The sequence below is a fragment of the Nuphar pumila genome, chromosome 9, assembly GCF_984573655.1.
Source record: "Nuphar pumila chromosome 9, dmNupPumi1.hap1.1, whole genome shotgun sequence".
Lineage (NCBI taxonomy): Eukaryota > Viridiplantae > Streptophyta > Magnoliopsida > Nymphaeales > Nymphaeaceae > Nuphar > Nuphar pumila.
Genome location: NC_143257.1, coordinates 8996813 through 9018103, shown reverse-complemented (window position 1 = coordinate 9018103; position 21291 = coordinate 8996813). Strand labels below are relative to the sequence as shown.

General features: G+C 37.3%; 1 protein-coding gene across 1 annotated transcript in view; it reads left to right on the top strand.

Annotated features, from left to right (window-relative positions):
• Positions 1 to 18013: 18013 nt before the first annotated feature.
• The window catches only part of LOC149828386 (P-loop containing nucleoside triphosphate hydrolases superfamily protein), a 31749-nt gene continuing 28471 nt past the window's right edge, over positions 18014 to 21291 (top strand). The window contains exons 1-7 of the mRNA XM_090017040.1: positions 18014 to 18072; positions 18204 to 18333; positions 19225 to 19386; positions 19546 to 19886; positions 19976 to 20114; positions 20318 to 20415; positions 20495 to 20651. Of these exons, the coding sequence (XP_089873166.1) occupies positions 18014 to 18072; positions 18204 to 18333; positions 19225 to 19386; positions 19546 to 19886; positions 19976 to 20114; positions 20318 to 20415; positions 20495 to 20651 (1086 nt within the window). The remainder of the gene's footprint in view (positions 18073 to 18203; positions 18334 to 19224; positions 19387 to 19545; positions 19887 to 19975; positions 20115 to 20317; positions 20416 to 20494; positions 20652 to 21291) is intronic.

The window sequence follows — 21291 nt, the reverse complement described above, 5'->3', positions numbered from 1 at the left end:
GAGATGCGGATGCTTAGATGGATGTGTGGAAATACAATAAAAGATAAGATTCGGAACGAGGAGATACGTAAGAAGGTAGGTGTTGCACCCATTGAAAATAAGATGCAAGAGAATCGTTTACTGTGGTTTGGACATATTCGGCGAAGGCCTAATGATGCTCCAGTTAGAAGGTTGGAGAAATGGGAAAATATATTAATTAAAAGAGGTCGGGGTAGGCCTAGGAAGACTTGGATGGAGATGATAGGAAAGGATATGAATGCTTTGAACCTCACCGAGGACATGGCATTGGATAGAAATGATTGGAGGAAAAGGATTCATGTGGAAGACCCAAAATTCATTTCTTTTTTGGTTCATATCGCTGACCCCAATTGTTTTGGGATGAAGGCGTAGTTGTTGTTGTTGTTGTTATTGTAAAGATTTACATTTTAAAATCATACACACAACCATTGCATAAATGAAAAGACAGAATTCATAAATATTCTTATTCTAAAATATTACAAGTCCTTAAATGTAAAGATCCAGAAATAACACAGTTAAATTGTTACAGGTTTATAACTATCAAAACTATATGGATCCTCCACGGATCGTTATAAGAGTGAAGTCTTCAGCCATGTAGCAACCCGCACTTTGCTTTAGTCTTCTTCAAGGTTATCTGTAATGTTGTAGGGCATCAACCACTTGTCCATAGGAAACCCAAAACTAAACTTGAAGAATACATATCAAGTTTGTAATGACACAATTAGAGTATGATTTCCATCATTTACAAAAAAATGAGGGTCAAAAGAATCCACATTCAAATATGCACATAACATTCAATCACATTTATAATCATTCATTCCATGACATTCATAATCGTGTAAGTTGCATTCATAACATTCATTCTCATTTATAGAATTAAACATTTCATTCATTCATATCCATGGCAGGTATTCGCATAAATGAATGATAATATACAATTCATGTACATTTGCATAAATATAATAGATTAAATCTCATTTGACTGTGTTCAGCATGAAACACACACACATGCTTCACAAACAATTTAGGACGTCAGAGTCTCTCACAAACATATCATATATTTCTAAAAGAACACATATCATCAATAGGTCAAAATCTTATTCAACCATTTTAGCATACTTAATATGTGCATGCTTTCAAGTGCAACAAGATCATCTAAAAAATATACTTTCACATTCTTTCTTCTTCAAAAGAACATATTCATGTCTAACTCATGACTATAATATGTATTATCTAAATTATCAATTTTCATATCCATTCTCAGAATATTAATGCATATTTGCATTCAGATATATAAGGAACAAGCTCTGATTTGACCTTTTCTGTGTGTCACACACACACACACAAGCACTTCATGTGCATCAAACAAGTTTGTGACTTGTATCATCAAGTCAATCGCATGACCATAAACATGTTTTTTTTTATTCATATATGAAAACTTATATGCAATGATATATGAAAACTTTAGTAGTCTCTACATGTTCACATTTATATGTTTATGCATATGATAGCAGTGATTCTAAAACTCTAATTCATTATTTTTCTTGTTTATTCATACTCATATATTACAAAAGAGGATATAGATATCTAGAAACAACCATGTGAATATTTATTATTTTATGTAATTTATTTGCCCTCCTATGGCTTAACTGGTTCTTTCATGAGCGATTCAACCCTGCAATGCAGCGGTTGGGAGAACACACCCATGGTCCTAGGTCTTAGTCTATGCCAAACCAAAATCACTCATGAAAAATTGGGCATGCATCCCTAACTCAGTAGAGTTGTGGTACTACCATGTAGGACTCATTGGTAGACCTGTCTCATAATCTTTGTGGGACGGAGACAAGAGGTGCCTTCAACCTTCAAAAATATAATATGTTCCACGAGACTTATACCGCCTTTCCCTCCCTTAAAAGGATAAAGTGATCGGAACATACCCAGCCATGTCAAAAAGCTCGGCTTCACCGACACTTTAAATAGACCCATGGTCTAGGGTTATTTTTACTATTAAATCATACGTCACATTCAAGTATCATTATCTCACAAGATAACCCTCTCATGCTCTTGTGCATAATATCAATAGTTCATGCCCTCATGCATGATTAAACAGTCTATGCCATATGCATGACTTAAATCTTACATGCTCTCATGCATGCTATATGTTATCTTGTAACTATGCCCTCATGCATACTACAAGACATATTAAAATTTGCCTTCATGCATGATCCTATCATGACACGATTCATTTACACATATTTTCATGTATGATTTAATTACAACATGTCTTATGCATAATTCTACCACGTGTTTTTATACATGAACATGTCATCGATGATTCAATTTCTCATGTTTAATATATGTCACATCATAATTCAACACACAAGCATGGCACATGTTAGAACGTATTCATGTTTCCACACATGATTCATTAATTTCAAAGCATACATTCAGAATTCATACTTTATATACATGACATGCTTTACAAAATTATCATTTCATACAAACATTCATAATAGATACGTCAATCACATCAATCATTCAACATTCATTTCATACAATGTGTATTCAAACGTGTACCTACAACAAACACACTTTATATTCTATTATCTAAAATCATGATGAGCATGATCTCCTAAACTATAACAAAAACTTTTTTATTCTCATATATTCAAATCATACTCAGCATGATCTCCAAACTACAATCACAACAGTTGTAGATATCCACAACTAAGTGGCATGTGTAAACATGAAAGTGTTGCATACAATAAAATAAATGTATTGTGTGATGCATTTGCACCACATAATTACCATAGGTATTTACTCGATTTTCATTCTTATGCATTGCATTCAATGCACATGGTATTTCTAGCCGCAAGCGATACTTAACAATAAGTATCATTTATTTATTTTTTGTACCTACAAATTAATTAGGACAGTGCAATTTATATATAACTCTAAGCATTTATGCTATTACAACTAAACTAATAATTACATCTAAGTACATTCCATTTTCAAACATAAACCATGCACATACATGCACGAAGACCGCATTAGCGCTATACGTGTTAACATGGATAACTATGCACATTCGTGCACACTCAAGTGCATATTCATGACACAAACTACGAAATCAAATGCATATTTACCACATATATAAAATCCACTTCGAAACAAAGTTTCAAACATGCATATTCGACTTTAAAAATATTTTTTTTTGAAATTTTGTTAGAAAATCACATTCAAAACTAGAATTTGGTCTCACATAGGCATTTCACTGAACACTTAGTGTGCGGTAAAATTTTTAAGACATAATCAAAATTCAAAATTATATAATATGCTTAACAGTATACCAAATAGCAAGAATTTATATAGCATGCTTAACACTAATCATACTAATAACAAAATCAACGAAATTGCTAATTTAATTCATGCAGAACCATCAAATTAGACATTTCTAAACTTAATTTGCTAAATATGCACTACGCTATGATTCTTACACAACATAGTACTAAAACACACTAGATTAATACCAAACAACAATAATTTAAATTCTATAAATTTAATTTAGGAATCCTACCGTTTTGATACGATGAAATAGAATAGTGAAACTTGAAAAACCAAGAAGTCCTACGCAAACTACAATGAATTTGCCGCGTATGCAAAACACTGAATACTTGGTGTGCGACACACAACACCAATCGAATCTCAATAACAAGGTCAGTTGGGCATCCTCTCACTGTGGAGAGTGCTATTGTACTGCACACATAACGATAAATTCATCAGAATATGTTTTCGCACATAAGCGACAAAAACTATAATACAAATCAATAACATGATTGGCAAAAAACCACAAAACAATACACTAAAAGTTCAAAAAAGGTTAGACAGCTGTGTGGGACATTTTCATTGGTATGCATACTGTCCAACTCATAGCCACAAAGCTTGCATGAAGATCTAGGCACCCGATTCCAAGGGAAAAATTATATTCCCTTGGAAATTCGATTCAAAATGGGGAAATACAAAGAAAACTATGGCTAAACGAATGAGATCCACCCTGTCATGGCTGACAAGAGTGTCGACATTGGCCAGACATGATTTTCAATGTTGTGAATTGGGCATGCAAAACAAGAAAAATATTCTTGATGAAAGTTTGGCTAGAAAATAAATAAAATAACATAAAATCAACAAATAAAAATGAAAATAACATAAAATACATAGCTCAACACAACAATAGGCATGAGAAAAGACCTCGATCTGCTGGGCACAAATCTCAATGCAAGAAAACATGCATGAAAACATAAAATATGCCTTGATTAGGCAAATCGGCTAATCATAACCTAAAAAAAATATAGAAATATAAAGGAAAATAATGAAATTAAGAAGAAGAAGAAAGAATCATGGTAGAACCTCTCCAAAATGAGCATTGATGGTGGCTGTGGAAATTAGTTTTCAAACTCAGTGTCCATGGTGGTAAGAGGGTAGCATCAATCCCCAAAAGCAGCAAACTAAATTCTGAGATTTTGCTTTAAAATCCCAAAGCGCACTGCTAAGGGTGGGCCATTAGAAATCCTTTAAGAAGACAATGAAAAAAGTGAGGGAGACAGTGTAGAAGGAATGCACTTACCCAGGCATCGTATGGAGGGCGTCAGATAGCTCTCGTCAGACATGGGTGTCGGAAAGAAAGAAAGAAAAAAGAATGGTGCAGAGGTACCTTCTGTTGTGCTGGGGTGATGTCGTCATCATGGAGGAGGGAAAATGAGAGAAGAGGGCAGGCGGCCACGGTGGTGTTCACTGGAGATGGGTGGCGATAGGGGTCGACCACCGCTCTCAAGAAAAACAAAGAGAGTCGAGAGAGCGTTATGGTCGACTTAGGTGAGAAGAGAAAAAAAAGGGAAGTGAGAGGGGTCGGGTGCCCTAGGGGCCCTGCCCATCTCCCTTTTTTGCATGAAACCGAATGGGTCTCATTTGGATCCAAATGACCCAAAACCCCAAAAACAGTACTAAAATATATCTTATCAACATTAAATTTTTTTTTTAAGGATCTATTAGTCCAAAATATTGTCTAAAGCTAAATCTTATAATTAACTAAAATTTATTTACTATTTAAAATCCTTAAAACTCTACGTTTGGGTCAATTCATTTGGATCTAACCCGTATAGAGTTTGGGTCCATTCTAAATTCCATGTTTTTTTCTAAAAGATTTTCTTACATTTTATTCATATTAATTAATTATACTAATTTTAAATAGTTCATGGTTTTGGTACTTTCTAAAATCATAATTTATTGATTAAAATATTTGCCAAAATTTGTTTTATGACCAAAATACTCTTTTTAAGATTTTTTTTTCTGAAAACCATTAAAATGTATCTAGTTAAGTTCAAAACACCTCAAAAATACCTAGATGAGTTTGTGACTCACTAAAACCATTATTTTGCATGATAATTTAAATATTTAACAATATTTTGTCTGATATAGTTCTTAAAATGATCATTTTACCCTTATTTGTTAGAAAAGAATAATTGAGCATGTAAAATACCCATAATTGATGTTTAAAGGATAGAAAAACATTTCTAACTCGCAGATAAAGTTAATCTCTTTATTTATTTATAACATCAAAATTTACATGTTTTATAAAACCAAATGTCGTACTTGGCTGAGGATACTGGAAATGTTGATGTGACACCCTAGGGGGGATTCCACTACAAGATGAAACTTGGATTTAGAAGTGCAGAGAATGGGTCATCATCAATTGTTTAGACCATGGAGCTTGGATTCGGGTCTTCCATTACGAGAACCAGGTCTTCAAAAATTGGTCTGTGGTAATGTTTGGATCCACCCAAATCTCTTGGTATAACAGATTTGGATCTAAGTACTCTATACTTAGATCCATTTGGACCACTGATTGCGGGTCAGGGTCTTCTACACCAGGATATGTTTTGCTTGACTAGGGCAATGAATTTGGAGCAAAGTTCTCAAGAATTTGGACTATATCACCACCTTACATTAGTGGCACTAACGCCTGGGTCATCCATCATTGTGTGTGGTGCAACAGGTTGTTCATCGATTTGATCTTCCTTTTTATCATACACTTGAAAACTATATTTGTGATGCTTGTCAACGTGGAAAAAGCCACATGTTACCATTTTCTTCATCATTGCACAAAGTTTTGGAACCATTAGAGCCCATTTATTCTGATGTATGGGGCCCTATCGATGCATTTACTAAATGCACTTGGGTCTAACATTAAAAGATTTCAAACAGATGGAGCTGGTGAATATTAGGCTATGGACCGCTTTTTCCATATGGCATTAGACATTGTGTCTCGTGTCCGCACACATGAAAAAAATGGATCTACTGAAAGAAAACACTGACACATAATTAAGATTAGTCTTTATCTTATGACCCAAGCCAGTGTTCCCACAAAATATAGGGCATGCTTTTGGGGCAGTTGTCTATTTGATAAATAGACTACCTACATTTGTTAACAAACATAAATCTCCCTTTGAAATCATTTTCAAACAAAATCCATATTATACTTTTCTTTGAGTATTTGGTTGTGTTGTCTATATGTGTCTTATACGTTATAAGGAACACAAACTTGAATTTAAGTATCAATGCCATGTTTTTGTGGGTTATAGTTTTGTACATAAAAGATATCAATGGTTAAACCCTACCATAAGAAAATTTGTTATTTCTCAAAATGTTGTGTTCGATGAGACCGAAATCCCATTTAAACTAAATCCAACACCTCTCTGGATAGTATTGTTGTTGCTGCTGCTGCTGCTACTACTACTACTACTACTACTATAATTCAAAATTCATTACCTTCGTTCCCAAGAAACCTACCTCAACCACCCAATCCTCTTCAAGAAGTTGGTGCACCTCACATACTATGACCTATTGAAGGTCTTGTTCAACCTAATAGTGTCCTCTAGCACCAATAACACTCAAAATCCAAATCCAACTGACACTACATAAACCTCTTCAATTCACGAACCATTGTTATCTCCACCACTACTGTCCAACCCCATCATACTTATCCTATGACAACCAGGTCCTAGCATGAAATCTGAATTCTAAAAATTTACCTATCTACCCTTTACCCAATACCGCATGCCCTTTTCACTTAGTGTTCCCAAGACAGTGAACCAACATCAAATTTTTTATGCTATTCATGTTCCTCACTATCATGATTTTATGAAAAAATATTTTTTCCCCATTTACAAAATGACACTTGGACCTTTGAAACCCACTAAACACATCTCATTGGGTGTAAATAAATTTTTAAAGTTAAGCGTATGGTAGATGGCATTTTTGAATGCTACAAGGATTAGTTTGTTGTAAAAGGCTATGATCAGGAAGAAGGTGCAAACTATTTTAACATATTTAGCCCTATTGTCAAAACTACAATTGTGTGAATTGTCTTGGCTATTGTTGTTTAGTTTAGGTGGCCTATCAGACAATTAGACATTAAGAATGTCTTTTTACATGGGGATTTAAATGAGATTGTTTGCATGGCACAACCAACCAGTTTTCAAAACCCACAACATCCTAATTATGTTTGTTGGTTTAAGAAGGCTATTTATGTTCTAAAACAAGCCCTTAGATAACAATATCAATGTCATAGCAATGCATTATTCTCATTGGGTTTTGTTGGTTTATGCATTGATACTTTATTATTTATTTTAAAAAAGGATACTCTTTTACTTTATGTTATTGTATACGTTGATGTCATTCTAGTAATTGGCAACTCATCTTAGATTTTTTTTTGGCTCATATCCCAACTCAATATCTCAGAAAAATTATGTTATAGATTTTCTTCAGAGAGAAAATATGACTGGAGCCAAACCTATGTTGACTCCATTATCTCCTTTTATGACTTTGGAAGTGTGGCATGCCATGTTTTAGGCATCTTATACCTCATGTCATGACATTTTTTTCCACACCTTCCTATCTAGTGCAAAGATGGAGCTTGGTGGGTTGTTTTGGCTGTGTGACACACAACTTGCCTTAGAGGCGATGAGCTACATAAGTCTGCAAAAGCATATTCAAGGCAATGCATATCCCATGCATGCTTAGCATAGCTAAATTGTCTTAAGCAACAATGTTGAACGGGTTGGTAGAGAGGCAATTCCAAAATCTTTGGCATATAAGTGTCCAAGACAATGAGGGATGGGTGTGTCGCCTTCCTATGATGAGCGCATGAACAATTGAGGGTCGTAGAGCCAGCTATGCATCCGAATAAACATAACGAACATTGGAGTGAGCATCGAGTTCTCAAGACACACCAAACAAAGGGCATATTATGTTTTGGGACCTGCAGGCCTCGCGGAGTGCAGAGTGCACCCCACGGGGAACCCCCCGCTATAATAGAGAAGATCTTTCGACTTTCAGTTGAAGCTAGTTGCTAGTATGACTTAGTAAAACTCCCTAATCAAGAGGAATCACCGTCGTTCAACACACACTGGTTGAGCCCCTCGCAAGAGTGCAAGGTTGGATGGCAAGGCTAGCGACATGAGCAAGCCCTTCATGTACCTAAGATGCTCATAGAGAATATGCAGACTCATGAGCACCCCCCTTGCACTCTAATGTGCTACTCAAGAGACATAAGGGTTGCCCACTCTGAACCGCATAGTGGTACACCAATGTAAATCAAGAAAAAGGTCCCCTATATAGGTGTTATAGCGCCAACCCACGCTAGTAGGAGAAACCTTAATATCCATTGGGAACACAATGCTTTTGTCTCCAATAGTGTTTATCAAAGTAGACTTCATATTTTTTCAAAAGGACTATACCGGAGTCTTCCCCATAAATAAATGTATTAGAGAGATTTCAATCTTGGCTCAATGATTCTCAATGTGCATGGAGATACGTGGCCCCAAAGTTCGGGCGGGCCTGCGTAGGCACCAACAAGGCACCTTTCGATGAAGTGGCTCTTTTTTTCTTCTAATTTCACGGATGTGTTCTCCACATATGACTGTGCAGGAGAATACTTGACCATAGCACATGAAAGGCCTCCGTTTGAGGATATAAAGTTGAGATGAGCTGCGGGTGGTGTATCACCCTTAAAGCATGGCACATAGCCATGGGTGCCTAAAGAGATCCTTGTGGTATAGAGCATGGAGCTGAGCAGGTGCACTTGAGATGTAATGTACACATTAAGGCTTGCTTGCTTTACCTCGTACCACATGCCATAGGCAAGACATGAGCTTTTAACTTAACAATGTGTGTGTCACCATATGCTTCACCACAACACACATACACATGTGCCACTTTCGACCAATGATGAATAAAGTTTAACAGATTCTCTCCCACTAAAATGAACTCGACATTCTCCTCAATACTTCTCCAATTGGGAGGCAACTAAAGTTGAACCACAAAAGATTGTCTAGAGCAAACATCCTTCAAAAGACCCTATGCAAGGCCACAAAGTAATGAAGCCAAGTTCTGAGATGTAGCTCAATGTCATTCTCTGTGTTGGGGGAAACATAGTCCTCAAGAGCATGGCATACAAAAGCCACCAATGAAGCATCAATGTATGAATCTTCATCTACGAAAATATGTAGCGTAGCAAGCCGCTTAGGGAGTTTTGAAGATGGAAGTGGTCCAGTCCTCCTGAGTTGAGCGGGTGTTTGGCACCCGAGGTGGTCCGTTGAGCAGAGCAACACGACCATAACCAGACATAACCCCTGCAACATACCAAAGATGGTCAAGAGAGCATGGTAGTTTTCAATAAATATATTGGTAACCAGATGGTCCTTAAAGAACACAACAATGGGTATCCATGAAGTGTGAATGGTTCACTTGCATGCACCATAAAGTAGCGGGGTGACATCCAAAGGGTATAACACAAAACATCTTGAGTGTTTGATCCGTGAACATAAGAGGAGTGATGGAGTGTCTGAAAACTCGCATCATCTGAGTGAAGGTTTGGCCTTCATAAAGGGGTGAATATCTTCGAGATGGTCGTCAAGGTGTGCCACCAAGTTCCGTTGTAAGGACGAAACACCAAGAGCTAACAATCCTGATGATGCCATTAGTTACCTAGCATAAGGTAGGTGAAGAAATCGGCCAAGTAAAGTCAAACCAAACAGATGATGTTAATGATGGGAAGCCTGCACAAACCAATAATCAACGAGCGTGCGACACCAAGGCAAGGTGTCGAGTAGATTGACCGATAGAGTGGGAGAAGAGAGTCATTTTGACGAGTCAACCTCCACTGAGAAGGTGCATAGAATCAATCAATTGCGGTATAGAGTCCTTGTACTGCATCATCATGCGAGTAAACTCCACCTACGAGACTTGCCCAAGAGACATCAGATTGAAACATAACAGATCCCCTTAATATGCTTTAAGAGGGAAGGGTCACCACAACAAGGTGCCCAACCGATGAGTGAATATCTCATGCGATGGCGAGCAACTATAGTAACAATCATAACCACAAAGCATTATGAAGTGCCCCATAATCACCTCATTAAACTAAATAGTTGCATCCATCGGTAGAAGACGAGCCAAAGTAGCATGCAGAGACACTCTCATGTAACTCCAGACAATAGGGAGTAAAGGAAGTGTAGCAATCACTTCTGTATCTAGGAACTTGATCATGCAACAGTCTCCCTCCAACAATGTTGCAAATATCATCAACATAGATGATGGATTTTCTGAGTGTCAAACTTCACCACAACTCACACTTGCGGTGTGTTGTGTCCCAATTAATTTGCCATGAATTAATTGGTGAGGGATGATACAGAGAACTTGAAGCGTTCACATAAATGATACCAAGAGAGAACAAAACAATAAAGAAATTGTGAACCAATATGGTTGGTGTTCTGATAGCAATCTAAGCAACGATTAAAAACTGGCAAGTAGACTCTGGCAACTTGTGGCAGCTCTGAGACTAGTTTGGTAAGCTTTTATACTAATTATAATATGCTCTGATATTAGTTGTTGTGACCTTTTTTATGCATCTTCCTATCTCAAGTGGAGAGGGAGCTTGGCATGTTATTTCAACTGTATGACACACAACTTGCTTTAGAAGTGATGAGCTACGTAAGCCTAGCGAAAGCGGATTTGAGGCAGTACATATCTCATGCAGGATTAGCACAACAAAATTGTCTTAAGCAAAAGTATCGAACAGGTCGGTAGCGAGGCGATGCCAAAGTCTTTGGCGTATGAGTCTTCAAGCTAATGAAAGATAGATGTGTTGCCTTCTTATGACGAGTGCATGATCAATTAAGGGTTGTAGAGCTAGCCACACATCTGAATAAGCATCACAGACATTGGAGTGAGCATCGAGTTTTTGAGACACACTGAATATGGGGTATATTGTATTTTGGGACTTGCGGGCATTGCAGAGTACAGAGCATGCCCCACGGGGAACCCTCCACTAGGATAGAGAAGGTCTTTAGACCTTTAGCCGAAGCTAGTTGCTAGTATGACGTAATGAAACTCCCTAACCAAGAGGAATCACCATCGCTCATCAAGTCGCTTGCAAGGATGCAAGGTTGGGTGGCAAGGCGGGTGACAAGAATGGCTTACGCATGTGCCTAAGATGCTTATGTGAAATTTGCATACTTGTGAGCACCTCTACGCAGTCTGATATGTTACTCACGATATATAGAGGTTGCCCACTCCGGACTGCACGGTGGTGCAACAATGCAAGTCAAGAGAAAGGTCCCCTATATATTTGTTATGGGCGCTAGCCCCCCTCTCGCCAGTAGGAGGAATCCTAATATCCTTTGGGAGCACAATGCTTTTGTCCCCAATAGTGTTTTTAAATGTAGACTTTGTATTTTGCCGAAATGATCACACCAGGGTCATTTCTACATATGAATGTGTCGGCGAGATTTCAATCTTGGCTCGGGGATTCTCAATGTGTATGGAGATACGTGGCCCTAAAGTTTGGGCGTGCCTGCGTAGGCACCTGCATGACACCTCCGAATAAAGTAACTTTTCCCTGTATTCTGACTTCACAGATACATTTCCCACATATGATTGTGCGGAAGAATACTCGACTGTGGCACATGGAATCCACATGAAAGGCCTATGTTTGGTAACACAATGTTGAAACGGGTCGCGGGTGGTGTAGCACCCCCGAAGCATGGCACATGGTCACAGGTCGCTAGATAGACCCCCATGGCATGGAGCGTCGAGCTGAGCATATGCACTTGAGATATAATGCACACACTAAGACTTGTTTGTTGATTTGCTAACGAGCAATGTTGTGTTACCTCGTGTTGCCGCCAGATGCCATAGGCAAGACATGGGTTTTTCACTTGGAAACAAGTGTGTCACCATAGGACCCACCGCAATGCACACACATGTGCACCACTTTCAATCGGAGACAAATAAAGTTTGGCACAATCCACTGTTCGCATCAGGTGCATGAGACACTATAGTTGTTGTCCTTGCAGTCAAATACCTTCTAAATGTAATAACTAAGGCATTAAGCAGCTTTGTGTAAATAGCACATAAGTCCGGTAGTTTTCTTTTTTTAATTTGTTGGACCACTAAAGATATATAAGCAAAACAAGTATACCAAGGTAACAAATACAAAATATATACTTGTACATTATTAAAGTGATAGATGTGTTTCTTTAGCATCATTTGACGCTAGATAGGCCAAACTGTATGCATGAAAGGAAGTCCTTTGTTTAATCAAAATAAGACTAAAATCAACTTATTCTTCAGTTTTTGGATTATCTATGCAACATATGCACCTAATAATCAACTCTTTCATCTCTTGGATCACCTGCACAGTACAATTGTGCATTCCATTATCAACAAACTTACATTGATAATCAGTAGAATTATCAAGAACATCTACTATTAATTTTCAATGCATCCAGCTGACCAACTGACAAATTACCATCACAAAGTTTAACCAATGGCAGTTTCCCTACCATGGATCAAACCAAAAGCTGGTTCTACCTTCTTATCCATGTCCTGGGTTTTACACACATTCCCTGCTTATGAAATGCCCCTTTTTATCGTTATCATGGTTGTTTCAAAGGAAATTTCGAATCTGTCCCTCTATTTTTTCAATTACCTGCTTAGGCATTGAGAAACTCATCATCCAATAAACAAGGAATGATGACAATATAGAATTGATAAGAACAATACGACCAGCCATTGCTAGAAGTTTGCCCCGCCACCTTTTTTTAATAAGGACCTACACATCAGAAACGGGAGATGACCTATTTGCCATCTACACATCCATTTCACATAAATGACTGTTGCCAATGGGAGATTCAATGAGATGAACATTGATATATATATATATATATATATATATATATATATATATATATATATATATATATTGATATATTTGCTTATTAGAAGCCCAAAACCTTTTCAAACTCCTGTCACTGAATTAAAATTATAAATAAAACTTCCCACATCCTTCGCATATAAACTGCACCTCCAATGCGAAGACTATCTGGGCTGATATAATTTTTTTTCGTTTTTCTGCTAGTAAGAGTTCTCGTTAGTCTCTCCATAACAATAAGAAAAAGAGATGGTGAAAAGGGTTTCCTTGACGAATCCCTTAGTTGCTCCAATATGCTTTGCTCGGTTAATCAGGACTGCAGAACTGAGTTTGAACACAACATAATTCTCTCAATCCACAAATGGTTAAATCCAAAAAAAATCATAGAGCTTCCTAGAAAATTCCTGTCGATTCTATCATATGCCTTTGATACAACGATTTTAAGAAGCGAGTACTTCTTTTTACTCCCTTTTAATGTAGTGCATCATTTCAGGATGCTTACTTGAATCAAGAGTCCCCTTAGAAAGACTAATTTTCAAATTTAATTTTCTGAAGCACAATCTGCATTCTATTCATCACAATCATAAATATGATTTTGCATATCACATTACACAAACTAAGGCCTTGTTTGGATGATAAGGGAAAAATCTGGTTTTTGGCAAACCAGGTATGGCCTAAAAACCAAGTTTCTAGCAAACCTGGTTTGCCAAAAACCAACCTTTTAAAGGCTATTTGGGTGACAAAAAACATGCTTTATAGGTTTTTGGTCACTCAGAAAAAAAAAAAGACAACAAGGCCGGCCATTTTGTGCCCAACTACTGGCAGAAAAATGGTTGGGCTAGTGCTGGCTTTGTTGGGTGGCAACTGTGTAGAAATTTCCCAGCTGATGGCTAGCCGCAAAATGGTTAACTAGCCCAAAAACCTGAAAACAGTTAAAAAACAAGAAAAATATGGTCAGCTATTTTCGGACGTGAAATGGCCGGCCACCCAAAAATACGAAAAAATGCATGGCCAGCCACCGGCCAAAAAATGTCATGGCTAGCTGAAAAGCGGCAGGCTAGTCGTGAAAACTTGAAAAACAAAACACAAGTTTGAAAGGGAAAGATGTTGAAAATGTTTATTTGGCCATGTACAACTTTTGATGAAATCCATGGATATTCAAATATATGATCATGATTATGTTCATGAATTGTTGTTTTGATATAACATACAATAATAACTTATGCAAAATCTTATAATAGTTTTACCAATTTTGATTGCATGATGAGCTCATCTTGACACTTGTATAAGTAGTGTTATTTTGCACACAGAAAGAAAATCCTAGTCTCAGAACTTTGGATACAATGCCTTTGATGTATCATAAATCTGGTTAGGGGTATAAGCCTGAGTGAGTTTGGGTGATGCAATGTATCTTATTTTCTTTCTGCAGTAAAGTCTCTTGAAGATGAGGCTTTAAAGAGGTAGACATACTTACGATGCCACTATAAAAAAATTACCCAAGAATTCGACAAAATTTGTGGATTATGCATCACACATGCTTACAATAGACCCAATATAATCTCTTCGTCAGTTAGGCAATTTGATATGCTCAAGGGCAGGTAGCCCTATTGAAAGACAATAGTTAAAAACCATACTTGTTAGTAGCCTTCGAGATAAGATTAACTATGTGAACTTTGGTCTTACACAATCAACGTGTCCTATATTGGTGTGGTATATCCATGCACTGGGTCAACAAAGTTTTTCTAATGCTCATAATGGTAATTTATATTAAGCACATCATATTAAGGTCAAACCACTTGTATGTCTTTCAATATGGTCCCTGGAAGTATGCTAGTAAATATAGATATATTGTATAAAAGTTATGATTTGCTTAACAAGTTTTTTTTGTAAATCTTGTTTTTAAGATATATTTATAATTATTATTTTTGTTAATTATTTTTTGTATTCCTAAAATCTTTATAATTTATAGAATCATGTTTTAATTAAAAATATTACTTAATGAGGGATGAGCTTGTCAATTAGAAAAATATAGTTGAAGGTTGACATCAAGTGAAACTCTTTTTTTTAATGAGAGACTGTAGTATCCATACTCTATAAATAAAGGGTCTCACCAACTCTCTAACAAATATCATGAGATTTATGAAAATCTTGTGATAATATCGCGAGAAATTACTTGAAAATTTAAAACAATAATTTCTTGAGAGATTTTTAAAATATTGCAAGATTTATAAAAAAACATAAATACCATGATTTAAACATGATATTTATGTTTCAAATGGCTATTTGTCATGAAAAATCATGTATTTTTATTAATATTTTTTTTATAATTTTTTATAAATTTTTTTGTATTTTTTAATTTATTTTTTTATTGACAAATTTTTGCCAAAAAAATATGAGATTTAAGAAATTTTTTCAATTTCTCACGAGTTTTTGACAAACAAGATTTTGCCAAAAAAAATGTTTGTCACTATGCTCACCAATAGTGACAAAAGTTAAAAACAACAAAATCTTGACTGACAAAAAACTTGGGACATTTTGAAAATTTTCATAAATCTCATGTTTTTTGGTAAAATCTTAGGAAGAAAGAATAAATTAAAAAATAAATTTATAAGTCAATATAAATAAAACACATTTAAAAATAAAAATCTCAGAGGTTTTCACTATAAATATCTTTTAAAAATATAAATATCATGATATTTGTCACAGTTTGAAAATCTCATGAGAAATTGCCGTTTTAAACTTTCTGGCAATTTCTCAAAATATATCGTCCATATTTTTATAAATATCGCAATATTTATCACAAAGGTCTCACCTTAGGGAGGATCAATGGAAAAATCCTTTTGGGTAGCCTTGACATTATTGATTTATGTATATTATTTATTCAAATTCATGTTTGGATTCTATACAAATATTAAGGTTGAACCATAAATTGAAATTAGATAGCACTTGACATAGTCAACTTGCGAAGCCATAACTTTGCAACCGTATTCAACGATTTTTGATTTGTTCAAAAACATACTCAATTATCTAAATTTTTTCTTTTTAAGCCAAAAATAAATTTGTATTGTTTCATCTCTAAAATTGCATAACAACCAAACATTTTATGTTTTGGTAGATTCAGTTGATTATTTGTTTTATATTTAAATAAGCTTGATCTTATTTTTAATCTTAACTAAAATCATATTTATGATTGTTGATTATAATTATATATTTATTTTTAATTGTAAGTGTCTATTATTTAAAATTCGATCAATCTATATACCCTTAGATATTTCAATTGATTATTTATTTTATAAGTGATAATTTTGGGGATTGATTTGGTCATGAAGGTTTTATTTACATATTTAAATTGACATATCATATGGATCATGTATAGAAGTGTATATGTTATCTCATACCATGATTGTTTCACATAAATAAAAACAAAAAGACACATTTTTTATTGTTAAAATATAAAAAAGTAATTTGTATTGATTAACACATAAAAAAAATTCATATCCTCGTGTCCTATTTTTTGAAAAATTTTGAACTTGCGAGTCAAACTGGTGTTACATGCTTTCATGTCGACCAATCATTACCACAAATTTTCATCCATGCAACAATTTCCAAGGTGCATTTTCATCACAAAACACATTCAAAGATTGAGCTAATAAGTAGTGTTCTACCCGCCATTGATTGATACAAGACTTCCACTCTAGGATTCAAGACTCGGGTGAGGCCTTAGAAACCAGAGCCACATAAATAATGTGTGGGTCAAATTTGATCAAATAAAGCTTTAATATATTTTCTCTCATTTCATCCACACTTTTGAATGCAAGCTTTTTTAATCATGTAGCCAAAGAACGATCGCCTAAGTGTGAAAAATCTCGGGTAGGATCTAGGGGTGGCAAAACCTGACACGACCCGCCAACCCGCCTCTTAGGCGGGTTCAGGTTGGGCTTAAGCCAACCCGTTAAATAAACGGGTCGACCCGCCTAACCCGTTTATTAATGGGTCAGGTTCGGGTTGGGGGTATGCCAACCCGCCAACCCGGCTGACCCGTTTAATAAACGGGTTAGGCGGGCGGGTCAACCCGCCGACCCGTCCCCCAACCCACCAACCCGACCCGCCAACCCGTCCGCCAACCCGCCAACCAACCCGACCCGCCAACCTGCCCGCTACCCGCCAACCCGTTTTCCCGACCCAACCCATTTATTAAACGGGTTGGCGGGTCATGTCGGGTTACCCGTTTATTAAATGGGTGGGGTTAGTGTTTGCCACAACCGACCAATTTAATAAACGGGTCGGGTTGAGGTATGCTGACACGCCAACCCGACCCGATTGCCACCCCTAGTAGGATCCCGTGACCACCCTGCCTTACGTAGCCTACCTCTGAAAGCTCCGGACACTCGTGAGCCAACGGGATTTGATCCGGTGTTTCATTTCAACACCCTCACAACCATCACGCTGGCCAGTGGTTTGATATTGTTGTGAGCCATCTGGCACATTGGCTTTGTCCCCATCGCAATAAACAAGTTAAAAAGTGAGATGGATATTAGCGCACCCGATTTCGAATTGAGGGATGGCATTTCGCGTTATTTCCAGAAAAAGTAAGCCCGGATAGTAATCACTCAAAATTTTTCAAAACCATCCGTCTCCCGCTCCTTGGACAAAAAGAGTCCGATCGCCCAAAACCCTCCTCCTCCTCCTCCTCCTCCTCTCTCTCTCTCTCTCTCTCTCCGAGCAATGGCAGGTCGCCACGAGAAGGAGAAGGGAGTGAACGTGCAGGTCCTCCTCCGTTGCAGGTAAGTCCATGGCGTCTCTCCTCTCAAATCTGGAGCTTTCCCCTCTTGTTTTCATTGTTTGTGATCGAGATCGGCTCTCTCTCTTCGTTTCTTGTCTCACTTCTGTTCTGATCACCGATCGCATTTTTCAGGCCGTTTAACGACGACGAGTTGAGATGCAACGCCCCTCAGGTCATCACCTGTAATGATTACCAACGCGAGGTCTCCGTCTCTCAGAGCATCGCCGGCAAGCAGATCGATCGCGTTTTCACATTCGACAAGGTCTACTTTTTCCCCTTTCCTTCCTTTCCCCCCGCTCTTACATGAGCTTGGCTTAGTTTAATTTCTGAATAAGGGTATAGCGTCTGACACACTTTCTTTCATTGCATTGTTGTGCCGTGATCTGTAATTGCCGCCTTAGGAGCTTATTCTGTGTTTTTTCTCTTTATTGTAGCCATTTTAATGATTGATGTGACCATCGATGAATTTTTTCATTTTAGCCTAAGTAATGGGTGCTTAAAAAAATAGGGATTTAGGTGGAATTTGGTTTGAAGTTTCCATGGTTCGCGAATCAAAGGCTTGTTCGAGAGATGGTGTGTTTGGTTTTCCACATCCAGCTCAATGTTTTCCTCCTTGTGATGACACAAAATGATTAAAAAATTCTACATCTTCAGGGTTTGCGTTGTCTGCATCCTTGTGTAGTTCGACCTGCTGCAGTGCTTTAAGTTAGTTCAGTGCTTGGGGCATTAGAGTCGATGTGGTTGTTGGGGTTTGAGTGGCACGATACTGAATCTCAAACAGTTCTGAGTTGCGTGGGATCTACTTGAATACTCTATTTTAGACCTTGCCTTCCTTCTTCCGATCTTTTCTGGCTGCTAGTTTGGCAACTATGGTTCAGAAACAGGGGATATCTGAGGAAGGGAGATGAATTTCTAGATGTTTGTATTTTGGTAGATGTTGCTCCATGGGGACCAAGGCATGCCCATAGAGATTTAGTTATTATCAATTTATATTGTATTTCGATTTGCTATTGCTTTGCAGAAAATTTGCGTATTGATCTATTTAGGCCTCCCCTTTCAAAAAGTGCATTGATTCTGTTCATATCTTATATCGTATGTGCAAGTGGAATTGATCATAGAGTGGGAATCCCTGTCTATATTTTTTGTTCTGTAGGTTTTTGGTCCTGGTGCTCAACAAAAAGACTTGTACGAACAAGCAGTTGTGCCTATAGTGAATGAAGTGTTAGAGGGGTTCAATTGCACAATATTTGCTTATGGCCAAACTGGAACTGGAAAGACTTACACAATGGAAGGCGATTCTAAGAAGTCAAAGGTAGTTTTTTGGTCAGGTCTAGTTGTCTTCAATTGTCATCATTTATTTCCCTCTTAGCTCTTTGATTCCATTGTTTGAATGTTTGGAGGTCAATTACATGGTTAATTTTGCTCTGACTGAATCTACACATGTATGCTGCTTTCCTTGTTTCTGGTTGCTCAGGGTGGAGAGCTGCCTCTTGATGCTGGGGTCATACCTAGAGCTGTGAAGCAGATTTTTGACACCTTGGAGGGACAAAGAGCTGAGTACAGTGTTAAGGTCACTTTCCTAGAGTTGTACAACGAAGAAATTACTGATTTACTAGCTCCAGAAGAAATATCAAAGATTTCATTGGAGGAGAAACAAAAAAAGCCATTGCTCCTTATGGAGGACGGGAAGGGTGGAGTCCTAGTTAGAGGTCTTGAGGAGGAAATCGTGACAAGTGCCAGTGAAATATTTTCCTTGTTAGAAAGGGGATCTGCCAAGCGGCGTACTGCTGAAACTCTTCTGAACAAACAGTCTAGGTGCATATGTTGATCTGGTTTTTATGCACCTATTTTTATGACGATGCCTATTTTTACTAATTTCCATGTTGTATAAATGTTTCTTTCAGTCGCTCGCATTCATTGTTTTCTATAACTATCCACATCAAAGAAGCAACCCCAGAAGGTGAAGAGCTTATCAAATGTGGGAAATTGAATTTAGTTGATCTTGCTGGATCTGAAAACATATCAAGATCTGGAGCTAGAGAGGTAAGCTTATGGGGCTGTACTGCATGTTTTTGATGTGTTCATAATGAAATTCAGAGTTACTATGGTGGAATATGGCTTGCACCCTAGCTGCCTTGGAATTGTGGTGTACGTGTTGATTGCTGCTGCCATTTTCTATTTTCATCCCAAATTGCTTGGCCATGTAAAATGGTTTTGTGTTTTTTTTCTCGGACTTTTAAATTTAGGGGCGTGCAAGAGAGGCTGGGGAGATCAACAAAAGCTTACTTACTCTTGGTCGTGTTATTACTGCACTAGTGGAGCACCTCGGTCATATCCCTTACAGGTGCACTTGCATTCTTGTGTTCACATGTGCACGTGTTGCATTATAATCTGCTTACTGATATTGATATTTAATCTATCAGGGATAGTAAGCTTACCAGGTTATTACGGGATTCTCTTGGTGGACGGACTAAAACTTGCATCATTGCTACGGTTTCACCGTCTGTTCATTGTTTGGAGGAGACACTCAGTACTCTAGACTATGCTCACAGGGCAAAGAACATTAAAAATAGGCCAGAGGTTGGAATACATATTGCTGTTGGCTTTGTTAAATGCTATTGCATGTATGAGGTCTCTTTGTGCCAACATTTGGATTTTTTTTTTCATTATAGATTTAGTGCTCCAATCTAAGTTGCATAGGTCAACCTGCTTCTAGGTGACTAGGTTGAGTCAACTGCCCCAATTGATCATTGTCTAGTGCTTCTGGGTTAGTTTGGTTGTTGAGTTTGCTTGTGGTATCTGGTGTCACTCAAATCTCATCTAATATGTGAACCAAACAATGGAGTGACAAAGCCCAAAAATCTTGTATCAACTCCTTGGTTCTTTACTGGATCTTCATTAATCTTGATCAGGTTGCTTTATCACTTAGTCTTGTTCCACAGTTTAACCTCCTGTTGCGGATGAATGTTGGTTGGACCTCTTTTATGTGGCATTCATCCTTGATTCACATCTCTTTCCCTGCTCTCTTAATTTTCTTTTCTAGTTAAAAATTGTGGATTGATTGTCTCCCCTTCTACGTGTTGTTCTGGTCTTTGCTTGACATTATGTTATCCATTCGTAGAGGCAGTGTAAGTAAGCCATGCCATGCTTCTTTTGATTGCTGATAACTGCCTTCTTCTGCTAGGTTGCATTTATTGTCTATATAACATGTTTAGTTGAA